This window comes from Colias croceus, chromosome 23 (genome assembly GCF_905220415.1).
Source record: "Colias croceus chromosome 23, ilColCroc2.1".
In the NCBI taxonomy this organism is placed as follows: domain Eukaryota; kingdom Metazoa; phylum Arthropoda; class Insecta; order Lepidoptera; family Pieridae; genus Colias; species Colias croceus.
Window position 1 is genome coordinate 5066924 of NC_059559.1, and position 20853 is coordinate 5087776.

Sequence of the window (20853 nt, forward strand, 5' to 3'; positions counted from 1 at the left end):
GAAATTCTGGGATATAAATTTCTGGTTATCTTTTCAATATAAATATACAATCATGTGTTTATTAAATGAAATAATACTAAATGTTTCTTTGAATCTTTTTAACATACCTACATATTTTACGGCAGATAAATTATATACATGGTTTGTTAAGTACATCCAGTTTTATAGGTTTTAAGTTGACTACATTTATTTTTTCAAGCCTAATTAGACGACCTATAGAATATTATTCGATTTTTACACGTATAAGTATGTATGTAACCAACTAATTTTGTTCTGATTCGTTTCTAAATACATAATATTATGTCACTACTCACTACATTGTTTGGCATACAATGTATGATTTTAAAGGTCTGTCGACTCATTTGAATTTTTATGCACTTGAGATAGGTAAAAAATTAAAATCTATAATAATACAGAAATAAAAATACCGAAATACAAGTTATTTTCGTTTTTCTGGAATAATAATAATTACTGGAATAATAATGTTGACAACTACTAGACTTAGATTTACACTTTTAATTACATATTTATTTTTATATGTTCACAGATTTCTTTAAGGTAAAATAGTATGATTTTGTCATTAATTCATACTATTTTACGAGCTTTTGAAAAATCAAACATTTTATATAATAGCGCTATCTGTTGATGAGTATTGGTTCTAAACAACTATCTCAACTGCGTCTCGTCTACTAACATTTTAGTACCCTATAGATAAAAATACAATTCACAAACTGTCATTATTTAAAATACTACTTATTTAATGACTAAAATCTATATTGCTTTTAATTTTATTTATTATGAACATTATTGACAATAATTTACAATTGATTTCAGCGCCATCTAGTGTTAAGAAGTCTTAGTATACAATAGACAAATTTCGAGTTAAACATTTTCCGTTATTTTTAGTTAATTTAGTGAATGTTTCGTGCTGAAATGAATCTGTTATATTTTATATTTCCTATTTTCATATGAAGATTTCATTTCCAGAGTAAGCCAATGTTTTTACTTTTTATTATCTTTCATACAGGCTACATTTTATGTTAAATTTATTCATAAATGAGAATTCATTATATTACAATGGCGAATGAATGAATTTAATTAAAAATTAAAGACTTTTTAAGGGACTCCACACGCGCTTGTTCTACGTGTTTATTTAAAATCCATAAAAAGGTCTTTAATTTCTTAGGCCGGTTGCATAGCTTCCGACCATCAGTGCGTACGTCAGTCGCGCTTGTCATATGTATGGAAATTCATAAAACCGTTCATAGCTAGACCGACCATACGCACGCGTATTGTCATACGTACTTGCTCTGTGGTCATACGTATTAGTTAGTCATATTATTGTTAGTCATACACATTGTTGATGCGTATCGTCAGGACCGATGGTACGCACTGACGGTCGGTGAAGCTCTGCAACCGGCCTATTGTACCGCGAAAAATCAAACACAAAAAAAAAAGAGAATGAATAATTTTCATCATCAAAATATAAATATCTACCTACGTAATATGAACCAAATAACATTACATTAAATGCAATTCAAGGGGAAAGCAAAAATATAGATAAAAAAAATTATACAATGGCAATTACAATTGGAAATTTTGCATGATTGTTTTTTTTAAATATCTATTAAAACTAAAGAGTCAATATAAGTTATTTCTAAATTTCTAAATTATTATCTTAATCTAGAACATTTACTTATAATTATTTTAATAAACCATTGTCACACAATATTACAATAATTTATATTATTAAAAATAAATAATACAGACTCTATTAAAACTATAATAATCTACAATATTTACAAATACATATTTTTAATTATATAATTATACATTTTAAATACAAATATGTTACACAGAGGCAGTGTGAAATAATAATTTTTTGCTAATTTTTCAATTATTACCAGTTTTTTTTATCTATGGAAGACATTGACATTCGGAACTTTCTCTTTTTAAATAAATGAATATCTTAATTTTTATATCGTTTTCATGGAAAGCTTAACTATTTTTTTTTCTTGCCATAAGAAAAAAATAATGATTTACTGATTTTAAAATTTAAAGGTAAACGCCTGTATATTTTTTATCCCTTTCACACCTAACTTGGTCACCCTCACAGAAAGAGATAAAAAATTAAAAAGCATACAGGCGTCATTCAATGTCATATTTTCTTGTTACAAGTTAATGTTCATACTGAAATCTCCAGTGTATTAGATATAAGCTTCTTGGTGATAACACAATGAAGTAGACAATATGTCATGTAAAATAAACATGTCCTATTTCTTGGTTTTTAATTTAAAATTTATATATTAATACATAATATCATGGTACTTTATATTAAGGTACAGTACATATATATTTATACAAAGAAATAAACAAGACGTAAATAAAATTTGACGATTTATTTACAAAAAGAAATTTATTTCAATTCGTACAATAAAAAATTATGTAAGTAATATAAATGTTCAACTTAAAAAAATAATATACATACATACATAAGTTTCTTACAAATTATAATATTTAGTATATGGATTGTCATAATATTCAGAATAAGTTGACTCGTTAACAAAATGTTAAGTAAATATATCATGCTCTACTAATTTATAGGAACATCATTGAAAAGTACATAATAATTCTAATTACTTACCTACTAATTTTACTATCTATATTAATCATTTTTTTTTATTTTACATTAATAATATGACAGCGCCATCTTATGAAATGACAAAACTATAATATTTTCACTGGATAGTATTTTCTTATTTTTTCATCTGTATTGAACGAGACGTGATAATATAATACGTCTTGTGAATTCGAGTTACCTATGTTAAGTTGGAAAGATATAGAGCTATTATACGATGTTATTTTAAAAGGACTCTATGAATAGATCTTTTTCTAAAAAAGCGAAGTGAACAGATACAGTAAACACAACAATTATCTATAACTAAATATTTGAATTTGAGTATTTTTCATACTCATCATACACGTAAAAAAGTTCATCATTTAATCCTTACATCAAATAAGTACAACTAAAATTAACATGTAAAACTAAATCACAATTCACAACAAAAAATTGAATTACATTTTTAAATCAATGTCAATTTTGCCGCCGTCCAATCTGTCAGTGTCATAATGCAACTGGGCTTAACTGTCACTGTCAATGTCATTATTTTTTTAATATGGCAAGTTGTCCCGTAAGTAAGCTTGCTTCATGTAGCCACGGCGTAAACATTTGCCCCACCAGGAGCGTTGTGTGCAAACTTTGATGGGCTTTAGGATGAAGCATTTTGTTTGAACGACGTTGAAAAACAGTTTGCCAACCATGTTGGATACGGAAGTGTCTGCTAGTTTTAAGCAGGCGCGGAATCTGGAAAAATAAATGTATTGAGTTAAATTTAGTCTTTAAATATGGTGTAAAAATGTTAAAACCTCTTTTTACAGATTTTAAACGAGATTTATTCAGTATATTATTTATCCCAACGTTTCGAACATTTTACAGCGAACTTTTAGGGTGCGAGGATGTCTAGCGAGGAATGTATTTGTAAATAACCAATCATATCACTTCATTTAGTTTGAATATTGAAGCGTTTAGCGTTTGAAGCGATTGGTTATTTACAAACACATTCCTCGCAACACATCCTCTATTTGTGAGTATCGCTTCATACGCAAAACACTTCAAACTTCAAACGAAATGAAGCGATATGATTGGTTCTTTACAAACACATTCCTCGCAACACATCCTCTATTTGTAAGTATCGCTTCTGAATACGCGAAACACTTCAAACTTCAAACGAAATGAAGCGATATGATTGGTTCTTTACAAACACATTCCTCGCTACACATTTTTACAGGAAAAGCACCCTTACAGTTCTATAAAAGCCAAAATCTAAACTACAATAATTATATCACCTAGTGATGATTTTACCATCATCGATTAATCTATACCATCTATAGTCTATACTAACATTATTATAAATCTGAAGAGTTTGTTTGTATGTTTAAACACGCTAATCTCGGGAACTACTGGTCCGATTTGAAGAATTATTTTGGTGTTAGATAGCTCATAGCCCATTTATTTGAAAGGCTATAGGCTATACGTATATCATATCGCTAAGACTTTCTCATAACCTCAAAATTGTTACTATCGTTACAGATTGTTATATAACAAATCACGACAGATCAACACATTAGGAAATCAAAACATTCCTCCTATTAACTCTCAGATTATGCATTTTATTACAGCTGATATGGCAACACTAAAACGAGCTATCAAATTTAAGTATGGCCGTTTTATTGACACTTTTATCGTAGATATTGTCAGCAATTCTCTATATGTGGTCACATTCCTGTATGTTGTTCCTTTAAAAAGTTAAGAGTGTAATAAAATGTAGATGTTTAAATTTAGAACTTGATACAGATTACACAAAATGGCCGTTAACTGAATTGAGATCTGTGTTTACTATGTTTAATGTTTATATATGAAATTCTCGAACATTACCTATATAAAATTCCTTCGGAATAGTTTAACCAATTTCTATGTTTTTTGTGTATATTCTGTAGTACTGATAGTACAGTCACAGTATAAAGAGCTCTTATTCTGTGGTATAGGTTATTATAACTCTCTTATATACCAACTTTAATGGCAGAATAACAATTGCTGGTTTAGCGATTCTAAGGCTGGTTGCAGAGCTTGACCGACCATCAGTGCGTACGTGCGGTCCTGACGATACTCATCAATAATGTGTATGACTATGACACTAATACGCATGACAATACGAGTGCGTATGGTCGGTCTAGCTATGAACGGTTTTGTGAATTTCCATACATATGACAAGCGCGACTGACGTACGCACTGATGGTCGGTCAAGCTCTGCAACCAGCCTAAACAGAACGTGGAAGCCCAAAAGCATAACATTAATAACTATAGGTACTTGTTGAATGAATAAAGCTTACTGGAAAGTATTTTCCAATGAATATTGAATATTGCACTTTCCAATAAATATATGACATTATAAAACGTATGCGTCAGTGATTATTAATCTAGTCTCAAAAATTTATGTAACATAATTTAGTTCAATCATTTATGCATAGGTGATAGGTGTATTATCTAATTATTATTTTGCTCAGAAAAGATTCCGGAAGAAAACAAAAAATGTAAACAAGAAAATTAAGTTTTTTATGAAACATTTTAATTTTAAGCGGATCCAGGTTCACCAGTGCAAACTTAGCACCCCATCTATGGAATTTTGGGTCGAAAATGACCTTGATCGTTAGGTCCCCGTTAGGTCCTTTAAGGTCCCACAATTTTTTCGTTAGGTCCCCTTTAGTTTTTTTTTAAATAATTTTTTAAATTTTAGGTATAAAAAAATGCAACTTTAGCACCCCATCCATAGAATTTTGGGTCAAAAATGACCTTAATCGATAGGTCTCCGTTAGGTCCTATAAGGTCCCACAATTTTTTCGTTAGGTCCCCTTTAGTTTTTTTTTAATAATTTTTTTTTTTAATTTTATGTATAAAAAAGTTACACTTTAGCACCCCATCCATAGCAAAATTGGCAAATTTTATCAAAATCGTATTCTTTACCGTTAGGTCCGTATAGGCCCATCATTGAAATTGTTGAATTATTTATTTTATTAAAATTATAAAATAATAAAAACCTGCGCATGCGCCTTAGAGCATTAAGGCATGCGCACATCATACATAAACAATGCGAAATTTAAATTGGTATCGTTTCATTTATTAAATTTAAATCAATAAATAAATCTATACTAGTCACGACCGAAAGATGAAACTGGCTTTTTATTTCGAAAATTTATTTGGCAACACTTGACAGTTAACTGTCATTAAAACCTGAGTTGTTGATGTGTCAAAGCTTGTCAAAGTGATTTTTTTTCTGCGATTTTAGCTTAGGATTTTAGTGATTTCTAAAAAAAAATTAAAAAAAAAAAATATTTTTGAAAACTGAGTTGAAAACATGACGAAAACTTTAAACTATGATTAATAAATTTAAAATGAAACAATTTGAAAGAGATGTAGTTTTCAAGGAAAAACAAGAGTGTTTACGAGAAATATCTCAATGCATTGTTAAGTGTGACTTGATATTTTGATGCTTTTCATCTTGATTGCATTGCACATTATTATAAGTAGGTATGATTTGTTTAATATTATTATTTTGCATGGATGATACCAGTAATCAAGTTAAAAACTATTCAAGCAACAATATAAAATTGAACGATCTGGTCCGTTCAAAATGTTTAAAGACACAAAATCAGTATCTCGACGAGATTTATTCTTTGACCGAACCATGTTATTCATGTTGAAGAGCAGTACAAAAAAAAAACAAGATGGAATAACTGCAGACATGGAAGAGTTAACGATGTCAGAGATAATGATAGTGATTCTTATTCTTTATTCGCGGCTGAACGCGGCTTTTAGATTTAATATGATTATATTGATTAAACAAAATTTAATTGTATTTTATTATGTTTTTTCTTACTTTCACTAGCTGTTCTTTTTTGTTATCTGTATCAGATAACTGTACCAGATTACATATATATATAATATTATATAGATGAAGAGGTTGTTAATCTCTCAAAAAAACAAAGCTCGTAATAATAAATTAAAGTATCAAAACTTTATTTCCAACTATAACCTAAGTTACCATAATTATGATGATTGACCCTACGCAGAAACGCCGCGATGACATTCCAGATAGTGTGGCCCTGTGGCCGCTACAAAAAATATATATACACCATAGATTGACACTAATACACTAATAGTTATTTTAAGTCTAGGTTGAAAAGTAGGTTTTTATTAAATAAGCACTCTCAGAACAATAGATTTATTTAATAAATGAAACGATACGATTTTAAATTTCGTGCTGTTTATGTATGATGTGCGCATGCCTTAATGCTCTAAGACGCATGCGCAGGTTTTTATTATTTTATAATTTTAATAAAATAAATAATTCAACAATTTCAATGATGAGCCTATACGGACCTAACGGTAAAGAATACGATTTTGATAAAATTTGCCAATTTTGCTATGGATGGGGTGCTAAAGTGTAACTTTTTTATACCTAAAATTAAAAAAAAAATTATTAAAAAAAAACTAAAGGGGACCTAACGAAAAAATTGTGGGACCTTATAGGACCTAACGGAGACCTATCGATTAAGGTCATTTTTGACCCAAAATTCTATGGATGGGGTGCTAAAGTTGCATTTTTTTATACCTAAAATTTAAAAAATTATTAAAAAAAAAACTAAAGGGGACCTAACGAAAAAATTGTGGGACCTTAAAGGACCTAACGGGGACCTAACGATCAAGGTCATTTTCGACCCAAAATTCCATAGATGGGGTGCTAAGTTTGCACTGGTTCCAGGTTCGGAAAAAAATATTAGCATAATCTTCTCTATTAAAATATATTTCCTGCATTTTGTTATCTGTAATAATTTGGCGCCATTTATGACATTTTCGTCGTAAAGCGCGCGAAAATTACCCGGCCAGGTGACGTTTGGTACTTTGTGAAGATTTTAGAAGTGTAAGTATGCAAAAGATGTAAAACACCATTGAATTAGAATATTTTTTTTAACTATCTACACTAATATTATAAAGAGGAAAAATTTGTTTGTTTGATTGTCATGAATAGGCTCATAAACTACTGGACCGATTTTAAAAATTCTTTCACCATTCGAAAGCTACATTATCCACGAGTAATATAGGATAGGTTTTATCCCGGAAATTCCACAGGAACGGGAACTATGCAAGTTTTTCTTTGAAACCGCGGGCGGAGCCGCCGGCGGAAAGCTAGTTAGTTATAGTTAAAAAAATATGGTTAGGTACTTATCACTACATAGTACACGTACCTACCTATGCATACATCTTTAAAACTAAGTAGCTGGTTTTGATGCGATTTTTTTCATAGTTAGAGTGATTCAAGAGCAAGGTTTTACTATATAATTTATTACGTTTTAGACAATGCGGGTGAAGCCGCGGTCGAACAGCTAGTATTATATAAATTAATCCAATAAAAGGCAAACAATGCACTTATATTGTCCTTATAAACAAACAATGCACTTCTAGTCTATGCGCTTACCGCAATTACAAATTGTCTATGACCATTTTTATTCGAACGGCGATAAATGGCGCGAAAACGTTTTGACGTAATGGCGGGCTGTCAGATGCAACGCGCCGGTCGAGGGTGCTCGAATCGGTGCATCGTGATTTATAACTTATTTTATCGATAAGATGAGAAATGCAATATTTATTTTTCTGTTTGTTTTGGAGATCTTTTTGGTGGTAATAGTCAATTCGCTTGCGATGTGTTTTAGGAAGTAGTACTTTACCGCCCGCGGCTTTGCCCGCTTTCTCTAAAACGATTTGAGATTTAAACTATCCTATCTCTCAAGTTGGATCGAACTGCACATAGTGTGCGAATTTTATTATAATCGGTTAAGTGGTTTAGGAGTCCATTGAGGACAAACATTGTCCTCAATGGACTCCTAAAACACGAGATTTATATATATTAAGATAAAGAAGATATGACACTGTCTTCCTTTTTTCGCACATAAAAACATAAAATTGATGATTTTATGACAAACGAACACATTTTCGTTTTTTTTTTTATATTTGTAAAGATATCCTTTGGATGTTTCATGAGAAAAAAAGGTATGAAGTTTTACGAATTTTGTTATTTGGAAGCTTAAAAAAATAAATAAAAAAAAAACATGTGTAATAATATACAAATATAAATAACCTATTCCTAACGTAACCTTACCTTTAGTCCAAATCACAAACACTAGTTCGATTTAGAAAAATTTCCTCCTAAAAATATGACCTACGAAAAAATGCATACAAAAAGGCCACCGCATATAACCTCCTTACTGCAAACTCAATACACAAAATCGTACGTTCCAATTTTCAAAATTTTCATCCATTTTTCGTACGTGCAACGTTCAAAGAGCAAATTGTCGATAGTTCCCGCTTAGAGGGATTACTTTGAGCTGACAGAACTTATTTCACTTATTTCGCACTTAACGATCGGCTTTACGGCGTTTGTGCGCGATCTTATGTAGTGTAAGGAGGGTTCGCGTATTGGCAGTATTTTTGGAAATCGTTTGCGATAAGGCGATTTTCATACATGACTAGCTAGTATAAAACAAAGTCGCTTTCCTCTGTTTGTGTGTCTGTATGCTAAGATCTTTAAAACTGCACGACGGATTTTGATGCGGTTTTTTTATTAAATAGAGTGATACTTTGGGAATGTTATAATAGATATATAATTTACTAGCTGTGCTCCGCGGTTTAACCCGCAGTGCTCCGCTCCTGTTGGTCTTAGCGTGATGATATAATATTAAATATAAAGCCTTCCTCGATAAATGGGCTAACTAACACCCAAAGAATTTTTCAAATCGGACCAGTAGTTCCCGAGATTAGCGCGTTCAAACAAACAAACAAACTCTTCAGTAGGTTTTAGACAAAGCGGGCAAAGCCGCGGGCGGAAAGCTAGTAGTCAATAAAGTTCGAGGTTGGGAACTTATATCAAAACCAGAGGCGGCTCGTGACAAAATTTTATGGGTGTTCACTTGAAATAAAACACTGAAAATACATGATGTAAAGCAGTACAATTTAATTAAAAAATTACTTATAAAGGAAATGCATACGTCTTTCTTTTTGGTGTGCAAAAATATCTATAACTTGACACAATCTATTAACCTTCGTAAATTATGTCTGTTTTCATCGACACGGTCATTGAACTCGCGTATTGACTTTCGGTACGCGGAATCTAATGCTTTACGAATGTCTTGTCGTTCGATAGACGCCAATTGCAGTTCATTCAACAAATGGTACCTACCGAGATTGTGAATGTTTTCATCTTGATTGAAAGATGAGCTTAGTCGTCAACGCCCGTTTCAGTCCAAGCACTCTCACCTCCGTCGGCCGCGCCCGCTTCAAATAAAAGACACGGAAAACAAAATATTTTGTTGCTTTCATGTTCATCACAACCTCACAACCACGGTGTTTTCACATACCTATTGTTCGGATTTAAACACACGCGTATATGTTTTCGTTTTTGTCGTACATTTTTGCGTAAGGTCAAGTTCAGGCCGTGGCGGTCCCTTAGCTTTCAATTCAAGCCGAATTTGTAACGTTTTAACACACTTTTTAATGAACGCCACATTATAATTGTCCATTTTAACACTCACAAGTAATACTGATAACTACAGGCTATTTCAACAGTCAACACGTATCTTATGATTTTAATTCGAAAATTCCCGATTATAGGTACATTCGCGCGCGTGCAAGTTGACTAGAGTGTTTGTTTATATTTGAGTGGCAACGTCGCGCAATCGCTGTCTTGTGTACGGGCGCGCGGTAAAAACGAACCGGCAACGTTTGCGGGAGCGGCGCTCCGAATTTTGCTATTTTTTCATAGAAAATCTTCTGTTTCACGCGCAGGACTCTGACAAAACTATCTCTTTCACTCCTATTGGATTTCGTATTAGAAAATGTACTGAATATTTTTTCATTGGAGCGCAATCGTGAGCGCTCCGCTACGCGCGTTTTATAATACAGTATTATACCTACAGGTGTATGGAATGATGGAATGATGGATATATTAATTGGTATTGCCAGTAGTTTTTTACGATTACGATTGATTTTAAATAGTAATAATTAATATTAATAATGAAATTAAGGAGTATGATTTTATTATAATTATTTATGGGAGTTCACTGCACCAGCGCTCCTTAGGGCGAGCCGCCTCTGATCAAAACACGACCTATCCGAATGTAAAATTTATTCAAAATTACTTCAGCCTTTTGATAAAAAGAAAAGCGTATAGTTTTGTGGTTTTATCTAAGTAAAAACAAACCATGAAATCTATACTAAAATATTATAAAGCTGAAGAGTTTGTTTGTTTGTTTGTTTGAACGCGCTAATCTCGGGAACTACTGGTCCGATTTGAAAAATTCTTTCGGTGTCAGATAGCCCATTTATCGAGAAAGGCTATATATCATCACGCTAAGACCAACGGGAGCGGAGCAATGCGGGTGAAACCGCGGGGCACAGCTAGTTTCTAATAGGTAAACATAAATAGAGATTTGTTGTTTTGTAATTAATAAACATGACCTGTAATCCTAAACAAGATTTATTTCTCTGACGTCAAAGGTTATCATTAAATATAATAAATAGAAATGATTTGTTGATAAAATCAACAAAAAGTGAGTTGAAAACAAATAAACTAGATGGTGATTTTGTTAAAAAATGGCGGAAATTTTATAAAAAATAGTATGGATTTTAAAGTTATTAGTAAAATTATGCTTTTGAATAAGAAAATATGTATATAAATTGATTTAAAAATCTAACCGACTAGTTGATAAAAATGTATAAGTAAGGGAGATAATGAGAGCGAAACCGTGCGCAGTAATTAATATCTATACGGGTATAAGTTGTATGAAATACTATTTGAATATTTTTACACTAGCTTATCGCCCGCAGCTTCGCCCGTTTTGTCTAAAACCTAGTAAATTATATATTACTAAAACTCCGTCTTGAATCACTTTATCTATTAAAAAAACTGCATCAAAATCCGTAGATTTAAGCATACAAATGGACATAGGGACAGAGAAAGCGACTTTGTTTTATACTATGTTATATGTAGTGATTATTAATTATATATAGTTCAGGATACATCGCCCATTTTTGCAAGTGACTACTATCAAGCTGATTTTCCGTTTGTAGCTTTATTTTGATGAGACACCGAATAATTTCGTGTACAAAACTCTCGATTGTGGTAGCTAACAGAGATAACAAGGAAAAAATTTTTTGATTTGATGGTTCTCAAATATTTATTACGCAATTTGTAGGACAATATGTCTGTTGAATTATATAAACATTAACTAAGTGAAAACAAAAAAATCAGCTTGTTAGTAATCATTTATGATGACCTCGTTATCGATACACTTTGGAAAGGGGGACTCTTTGAACCAACCATAGATTTTGTAGGACAAATATTTTTTCGAATAATTTAGGTAATTATCTTGAGATTGAACAAAAAAAAAATTCAGTTAGTAATAAATATTTGAGAACCATCAAATCAAAATTTTTTATCCTTGTTATCTCTGTTAGCTACCACAATCGAGACTTTCGTACACGAAATTATTGGGTGTCTCATCAAAATAAAGCTACAAACGGAAAATTAGCTTGATAGTAGTCACTTGCAAAAATGGGCGATGTATCCTGAACTAATACCATAGTACCTAATTAAGAAATTACATCATGTTCAATGGACGAAGTAGTTCAGCACTACATTCGTGTGTGAAGAAAGAATAAATTAAAATCTATACTAATATTATAAAGCTGAAGAGTTTGTTTGTTTGTTTGAACGCGCTAATCTCGGGAACTACTGGTCCGATTTGAAAAATTCTTTCGGTGTTAGATAGCCCATTTATCGAGGAAGGTTATAGGCTATATTATATCAGCACGCTACGACCAACAGGAGTGGAGCCACGGGGGTAAAACCGCGCGGAGCAGCTAGTATAAAGTAAATAAACGATACAAATAACGCTACATCGCAAGTAAATCTGTTCTTTCTCTAAGGGCCACGCTTTTGCTTCATTTGTCAAACTTCTGGTCAAGAATAGTGGTGTGCTGGTATCGATAAAATATATGATAAAATTCATTAAATTTTCCGTTAAATTTTATAGATATCTAATGTTATTGTGTGTCATTTGATAATGTTTCGCTTTGAGAATGATGTTGTGTTGCTGTCAAGGGCGTAATCAGTTTAAAAATTTCGTACGGTTTTAAAAAAATGAGAAATTCTTCTTTTCCATGTGTGTTTATTATTAGTTATTTCATAAATTTTAAATTTATATAATTGTCGTTAAATTAACTTTCATTCATTTTGACCGAAATCGTACTATCATTTTATGAAGTTTTATAATATTACTGTTAATATTTAATTTCAACCGAAAAACATTTTCAAAACCGATTACAATAACTAAAAGTACTCTCGTTTTATCGACAATACAGAAACTATCGACAAACCGTCCCCGCACTATCACAAAGCCCAACATAAGTGGCTTAGTTACTTACAAGTGGCAAACACCGAATCAATGCGGGTTTAATCTTAAGAACAAAAGAAGGATTATTCCCGCCCAAAAAAGAATTACCGAATTGCGCGCCAAAGTTTTGTTTTTTTTGTATTTTTTTTTACTCGTTAGTCGAGGCACTGGTCAGCGAATTTTATTTCGCCCGTATAACCTTTTTGGTCTGTAGTTAATGTTTTGTTAGGCGAAGTGCTTTGCGAAAATTTTAAGTGCTTTTTAAGTAAACTAGGTTTTTCTGACTGCGCCTCTGACTGTAAGCTGTTTATTCATGGCTTTGTGCAAATGGTGAAAACGTTAATTATGTGAACGAGTTTTAGATTTACGTTTAATTTGTTGGTTAGTGGGTCGAAGGGAAGTGTGGGGCTAACTGTTATAATAACGGCTGATTTTTGAATAAACCAATGGTTTATTCAAAACTTTTTCATCGAATAACGTATTAAACTACCGTTTACAGGTGACATTTAAAAATGTTCGTGTAAATTGTAATACTTTATTGGACGGATAAATTGCAACCAAAGATTGAAAAATCGGCCCTAAGCTTACATAAGAGTGTGTAGGTAATGTGTTATTGTTTTTACGTGTCTGTCTGTGTATTCTAGTTATCTCGTAAAGGAGTGGATTAATTTTAATATTGTTTTTAAGATAACCAGATCGAAACGGTTTTTAACTTAGTTATGGATGTGATATTCAGATGGTAATAAATGTAGCTAAGAATACCTAAATATCAATTAATTACAGGTTCGAATCCTGTTACGTGATCGATTTTTTCCTTGAAAAATTTATATCATAAGTATTTAGTTTCTGTAAGATTTTTTAAAAAGGTTAATATCAAAAATACTTTGCAATTGGATAATAACTGTGAAAAAAATATAAGAGATGCAGATTTAAATAACAATTGTATTTTCTTGAATTCATGTAGATTTTTGGTACCTAAAAAGCTTCATCTACCACACATGTATGTCAGTCAGTCATCCCTAGTATCCCTACTAGTATAATAATATTATAAATAGGAAAGTAACTCTGTCTGTCTGTCTGTCTGTCTGTTACGCTTTCCCGCTTAAACCTCTCAACCGATTTTGATGAAATTTGGCACAGACAATCTTAAGACCATGAGAAAGAAGATAGGCTACCTTTTATTGCGAAATATGGACCACGGGCGAAGCCGGGGCGGACCGCTAGTACATTATAAAATCCATTACTGGACCCCGCCAAATCACAATAGTGCAGATTACGACAGATACAAATAGCCCCAGTGTTGCCGGCGCACAAAAAGAAATTTCCGCCCCGCTAAACAAGAAAATAGTTATAGATAAACCACAAAGAACCTGCGCCCTTTGACATTCATAATTTATGTATTGTCAGCCGATATTTAAGCGCATTATTCACAGATTATAAATCCCGCGAAGCGTACAGATAACGGAACGTTATACTCTGTGACGTTATGTGAAATGGCGGGTTTGACATCTTTCATGGTGCTTTTGGCGCGGAAAATTTTCAGTTGAGAAATAATGTTCAGTTTGTAGTGTAAGATGATATTTTTATGTATCGTTTTACTTAAGGCGTTAATAGGGGCTAGCGACCTTGGCGACGATTTACTAGGCGGAATCGGGGGACCGGCCGCGGCGCGAATCTATCGTAGTAAAAGTACGTATAAAAATTATTTAAAAATATATTTGGATATTGAATCAAAATTTAAAACAACCATGCCCTGTGTTTCAATTTCATAAACACACTGTAAAAACACTACAATAATTGACATTATATTGACCTCAGTTCATGATTTTTTCCCAAAAATCCTGATTGTAAAATAAACAAATTAAAACAACCATGCCCTTTATCATATTCGAAACTTTAATATACATTTTTTTAGATATGTACGTAAAGAATCTAAGAAGATAAACGGTTATAACTAGAGTTAATTTTCGGTATCAAAAGGGGATTCTACCCGATTCAGGCCTTAAATAAAATACAATACACTAGTTAGAAACTAAATAAACTATCTTTTTCTATCGTTTCTTTAGATCCCATTTATTTGTCGCAATGTTTTTTTATGTTGATATTGAAGTGAAACTTTTAAGGCGCGTTGAGAGTAGAATTTCAAGGTCGCGTCATAGCAATACCGTCACGTCATGGTGTAAGGCGACGGTGTCTTTGAATCTTGCCTAAGTTTCACTTCTGACACGTGTGCTTGGCACACACATCTCACGGCTCATTTTATTTAACTATTTTTAAAAATATATTTTTAATTGTTTAACAATTTTCGCCATTTTCTTTTCCAAGGAAATCCTATTATTCACCCCGCAAAAAAAAAACTGTTTAAATCTTCTTCAAATTCTTATAAAATTGTTTATCTAGTAAATTCAAATACATACCTACTTAACACTAAAAGTACCTACATGTACATTTTTTTCACAGATAAAAAATGGGAAACCCTAAAGACAACACCTGTTTAGTCTATGGTTTCCGCGCCATTACCCGCGCATTGAGCCGCGCAGCCGAATTCGAACATTCACCAAAATGACAAGATGTCTCGTGTGAACAGCCCTTTAATGATAAGATAAGAGACAGATTTAAAATTTAAAATGAATATAAAAGAGACTTATTTTCAATAATTTCTTGATATTATTCAATTGTTAAATTCACCGAGTTGATTTTAATAAAATGAAAGACTAAAATAAAACGTACTGTTTTATATTTATTTATTTAGTTTGCGTAGAACCGAGGGGTCCTGGGTCCGATTCCCGGTGGAGACGAAAAAAAATGTCTCGGTCTGGCAGGACAGAAGGCTGATCATCTACTTGTCCCTAAAGAAAATCGATCAGTGAAAACTGAAACAGATGTAGGTACCTATGCATAATGCATCTGCCCCTTAACCCCATTTGGGGACATGGGACTTCACACTACCTACTATGTAAATTGTTGCCTAATATTAAAATAATAATACAGTTATATGAACAAATAATAACATGTGTTTAAAGTCGTTTAAAAATCTACTGTTATTTCTGTACGTAATAATATACCGGCCGAGTTGATAACCTCCTCCTTTTTTTGAAGTCGGTTAATTGTTAATTACTCCTTTAAAATAGCTATAATTTCATCTGCTCAATCAGTAATAACTTCAAGATTTATTACTTTTCACTCTAACAAACTTATTCTTTTTAACTGATTGCGGCTGTGGATTGCGGTATGTTAATGTTCTAAGTACCTACGTCAAAAAATAAACAACTGCGTTTATATTCGGAATTCTTTCTACGAATTTCAACTTCTCTTATTCGCAAAGGACCGCCCGCTGTATGTAATAAAATTCTGATATGCTTCGTTTGATTGTTGGCTAAAATTACACGCATTGTCTAAATTTGAAGTACGATTTTTTTTTTAATTTTTAATGAGCTGTCGTAAAAAGTAGTAACGTAATTGACAAATATATAATGACGGGAAAATAATTATGAATTTTGGTTATGTCAATTTGAATAAACGCTTTAAATAGTTTTTAAGCTATTGCATAGCTTCTATCGCGGGCCTTGAACGCGGGAACCGAATCGAGAAATTCCGTAACGAAAAAACCTCACGATCCCCACTCCGACGGGCGGAGGTGTGGCTTGAAGGCATAGCATGCAATAGCTTTACCGCGGCAGTCCCCGAGTCCTATATCATTTCGTACGCAACACGTAGGCAAAAAAATATGAACAAAAATCATCGTTTTTATTTTTAATAATTGAACTATATTTTTATGCCTTACGCCATGACGTGACGGTATTGCCAAGACGCGAAAATTTTACTCTAAAAGAAGATTCACTTCAATAAAACAAAGTCGCTTCCCATCTGTCTGTCCCTATGTAGGTATATGTTTACTGCGAAGCTTACATCTTTAAAACTATGAAACGGATTAGTTAAAATTATTTATTACGTCACATAAAATAGTGATAATACACAAAATAAAGGTAATATTTCACAATGTGGATCTAATCCTGTGGCCACAACGCGTTATGAGCTAGTTTTTCGCACGTTTTCGGTGTTTTAGCTGAACATAACAAAGATATAAACTTTCCTCTTGAATTATATCTGTCTATTCTTAGTGTTAACATTCGATATTATGAAATAAATAAAACGCCTGATTTTTAAGTATTTCCTGGGCGCTGGGAGCTCGGATTTGGACTGTATATTTAGGTCAATATTATACCAAAGACTTTCTATATAGCATGTTCAGTTTTAGCAGCATTTCCTATCTATATCTCAGGTATTTTTTACAACCGTATAGGCTATGACAGTGTCGGTCCCTTTAATCCAGGTAAACATCATCGAATGATCAGAAATAGACCTTTTTCCGTTACATTAAGGTTCTTTTTTATTTAATACAAATAAAGATGAAATAAAAGATAATTTTTTCTAACAATCAAAAGCTTTAAACACCTAGTTAGAGCGTTTCTTTTGTAGATACTATCTATGGATTTCGTGTCTATGATATCCTAGTTTTTTTATTTTTTATTTCAATACAATGACTCCATTATAGCTTTTATTTAAAATTAATTGGTCACAGAAATGAAACTTTTTAATTAGGTACACAGTTACGAGAATTGTTTTTTATTTTATTTTCATAAAATAATTCCTGTCCAAAATTTTTTTTTTAAAACGCAATTTATAAAACTACTAGATGGGCTGCTAGATGTTTTTCTGACATCGGTCCTGTGGTTTTGAGTTTATCCGTGACTATTATAAATGCGAAAGTAACTCTGTCTGTCTGTCTGTTACACAATCACGCCTAAACTACTGAACCAATTTTCATGAAATTTGGTACGGAGATATTTTGATACCCGAGAAAGAACATAGGCTACTTTTTATTGCGAAATATGTACCACGGGCGAAGCCGGGGCGGACCGCTAGTTTTAAATAAATACTTATATAGATAATTAACACCCAGACACAGAGCAAACATCTATGTTTATCACACAAATATTGCCCCGGGTGGGAATTGAACCCACAACCTCTGGCTTGGAAGGCAGGGCCACTACCAACCAAGCCAACCGGTCAGTCAAAAATAAATAAATGTTTGAGTCTAATCAAACAAAAACAACTACTAAATAACCTAAATTTTAATTAAAAACTTATCACCAAAACTGAATCTCTGTAGACAAATCGAAATAAACAAAAATTAAACTGAAACCGTAATAAAAATTTAATATAATTGTCAATCAAGACCACATTCCCGTGTACAGACAGAGTGAATATATGACCACCAATTAGGCGGTATGTGAGATAAAATCGGGACTTTTATAATTGTCACTGGGAACAGGGAAGCTGTGGAGTGGGTGGAGAAATATTGGGACAACAAAATATGATTAAGTGAAGAGGAAGCTTGGTTAATATCGTTTAGTTTATCTTATGTGAAGAGGAAACCTAGAAACAGATTTTTTTTCAATAAATAAACAATTTTATTAAGAAAATTTTTGAAAAACAAGTTATATTGAACAAACTAACACAATAAGACAACTTGAAAAAGATCCTTTATTTCAATTAGGCGAAACAAAATATACTCAACATTAAAAAAAATAGTGCCATAAAAATTATTTTTGCTAATCGAGATAAATAAATTTTGTATAGTGTTTGTGAGATTATAAGACAAATAATTTTGTGTGATACAGTGATAACTTATAATCACTTCAAGCAAATTGTGCGTACCTCAAAACACTTTCTAAATTAACTTTTATCTTTAAAATTCGTAAACAAATAATTACTTAACATGTTAATTATCAATCTTCTTCCCACTTAAATATATTTCCCTACTTAATAAACAAATAAATAAAATAGCTACTCCACACCTTTCCTATGCCAACCCGTCGACGGGTATCCTCTTTCTCCATTTTATACCACGTATAAACCATTTATCTACTTTTTACCTCCATCACACCGTAATGACTGTATTAATATGCCACACTGATTATTTTGGGGACAAAAGTAAAGAACAAAAAATACATGGAGTAGATATTTTCAACTTTAGTTACGTAGTAACTAACAGTGTGTAACTTTGAAAGGGTTGAGCCAACTTTGGTAAAACTGTGTGTGATATACTGAATGAATACGTTTTGATAAAATTGTTTGATTATTTAAAGAAGATTTTATGACGTTTTCAAATATACAACGATTATGAAGAAATAAGCTTTAGGTAGGTATGTCTTTTATAGTACAGATTCCATTTTATGAAACTACTAGCTTCCGCCCGCGGCTTCGTCTGCGTGGTATTTGATAAAAGGTAGCCTATGTTTTTTCTCAGGGTCTAAAGATTGTCTGTGCCCATCAAAATCGGTTGAGAGGTTTAAGCGGGAAAGCGTAACAGACAGACAGAGTTACTTTCGCATTTATAATATTAAGTATGCATTATTGTTTACGTTAATATATTTTAAACAATTAATATATTTTACATTTTTATGTACTAATAGATGCTATTTCACATAAACACAAAATGATATTAACCAATGAGCTACTAAAAAAACTTCGATAAAGTTTTACGGAATAGCTTCTAAAAGTATATTTTTCATAGAGGTCTGTCATCATTAAAATCATACAGACAACATCCTCTTTTATTTTAGTCGGATAAACAAATAGTAAGAAATTATATAAATGTAACCAAACCAAATTGCAACAGTAACTAAAGATATAAACGAGTGTGAAGCTCTAATCAGATAGTAGTATAATAAAATTACTTTGAAAGGATATCAATATTTTATTATTCTATGATATTTAAAACTTAATATTTGTATTAATTGTGCTGTAGTTATAAAGAAAATTGAAAAAAAAATGAAATGAAATGAAAAATATTTATTTAGACCCACATTATAAGAAGATTACATAAATGAGACACGACAATCGCCTAAACTAGGTACTAGACCTGTGCTATAGGCGATCGACGCTTTCCACTCCATAAGACACAGTGCCATTATAACGTGAGTAAAAGCGAGTTTGTGTGTGTGTGTGTGTGAGTGAGTGTGTGTGGGTGAGTGTGTGTATTTGAGTGTGAGTGTGTTTGTGTGTGTGTAAGTGTAAGAGTGTGTACGAGGTTGCGTGCATAATATAGTAATAGATAAGTTTCACATACCTAATACATTTGATTTTTAAGAAATTTAAATTAATACAAATTACATTTTTACACATTAAATTATTACACATTACATTATATTATTACACAATTTACATTATTACACATTATTAGTTCATAATTTTAGCAATTCTTCAATTTCTACGTATGATAAGGTAAGTAACATGCTTGTGGTTTTATTTTTTAGTTTAAAATATGTCAAGTTGCGGATATTTAATATTTTATTTACTTTATTATAGAGCAAAGGACCCATATAGGCGGGACAACGCTTAGCTGACACAGTATGAACAAGAGGTAAGTTAAAGATTCTATCATTACGTCTTTTTTCAGTATGATTTGTATCTCGAGCTGCCAGGTTATGAGTGCCTAGAACACAGTCCAATATATAAAGTTTCCTGACAGAGAGGAGGTTACAATCATTGTAAAGTGTTAAGGTAGGGTAGAGCATTGGCTTAGCCATCATTACTTTGAGAACTGCTCGTTGAGCTCTTTCAATCTTGAGCATGTGCGTTTTAGCCGCTCCGCCCCATACTTGGATACAATAACTTAGAATCGATTGACCAATGGCAAAATATACTTTTTTTAAAATATCTATATCAGCGATGTCGCGAAGCTTCCTGAATATTACCATTAGTTTGCGAGTGCGTGATGCC

At 32.1% G+C, this 20853-nt stretch overlaps 1 protein-coding gene across 3 annotated transcripts in view; it reads right to left on the reverse strand.

Annotated features, from left to right (window-relative positions):
• Positions 1–2861: 2861 nt before the first annotated feature.
• The window catches only part of LOC123702130, an 81972-nt gene continuing 63980 nt past the window's right edge, over positions 2862–20853 (reverse strand). For all 3 annotated transcript variants that reach the window (XM_045649786.1, XM_045649787.1, XM_045649788.1), the window contains one exon: positions 2862–3364. In XM_045649786.1, the coding sequence (XP_045505742.1) occupies positions 3172–3364 (193 nt within the window). In that variant the 3' untranslated portion in view covers positions 2862–3171. The remainder of the gene's footprint in view (positions 3365–20853) is intronic.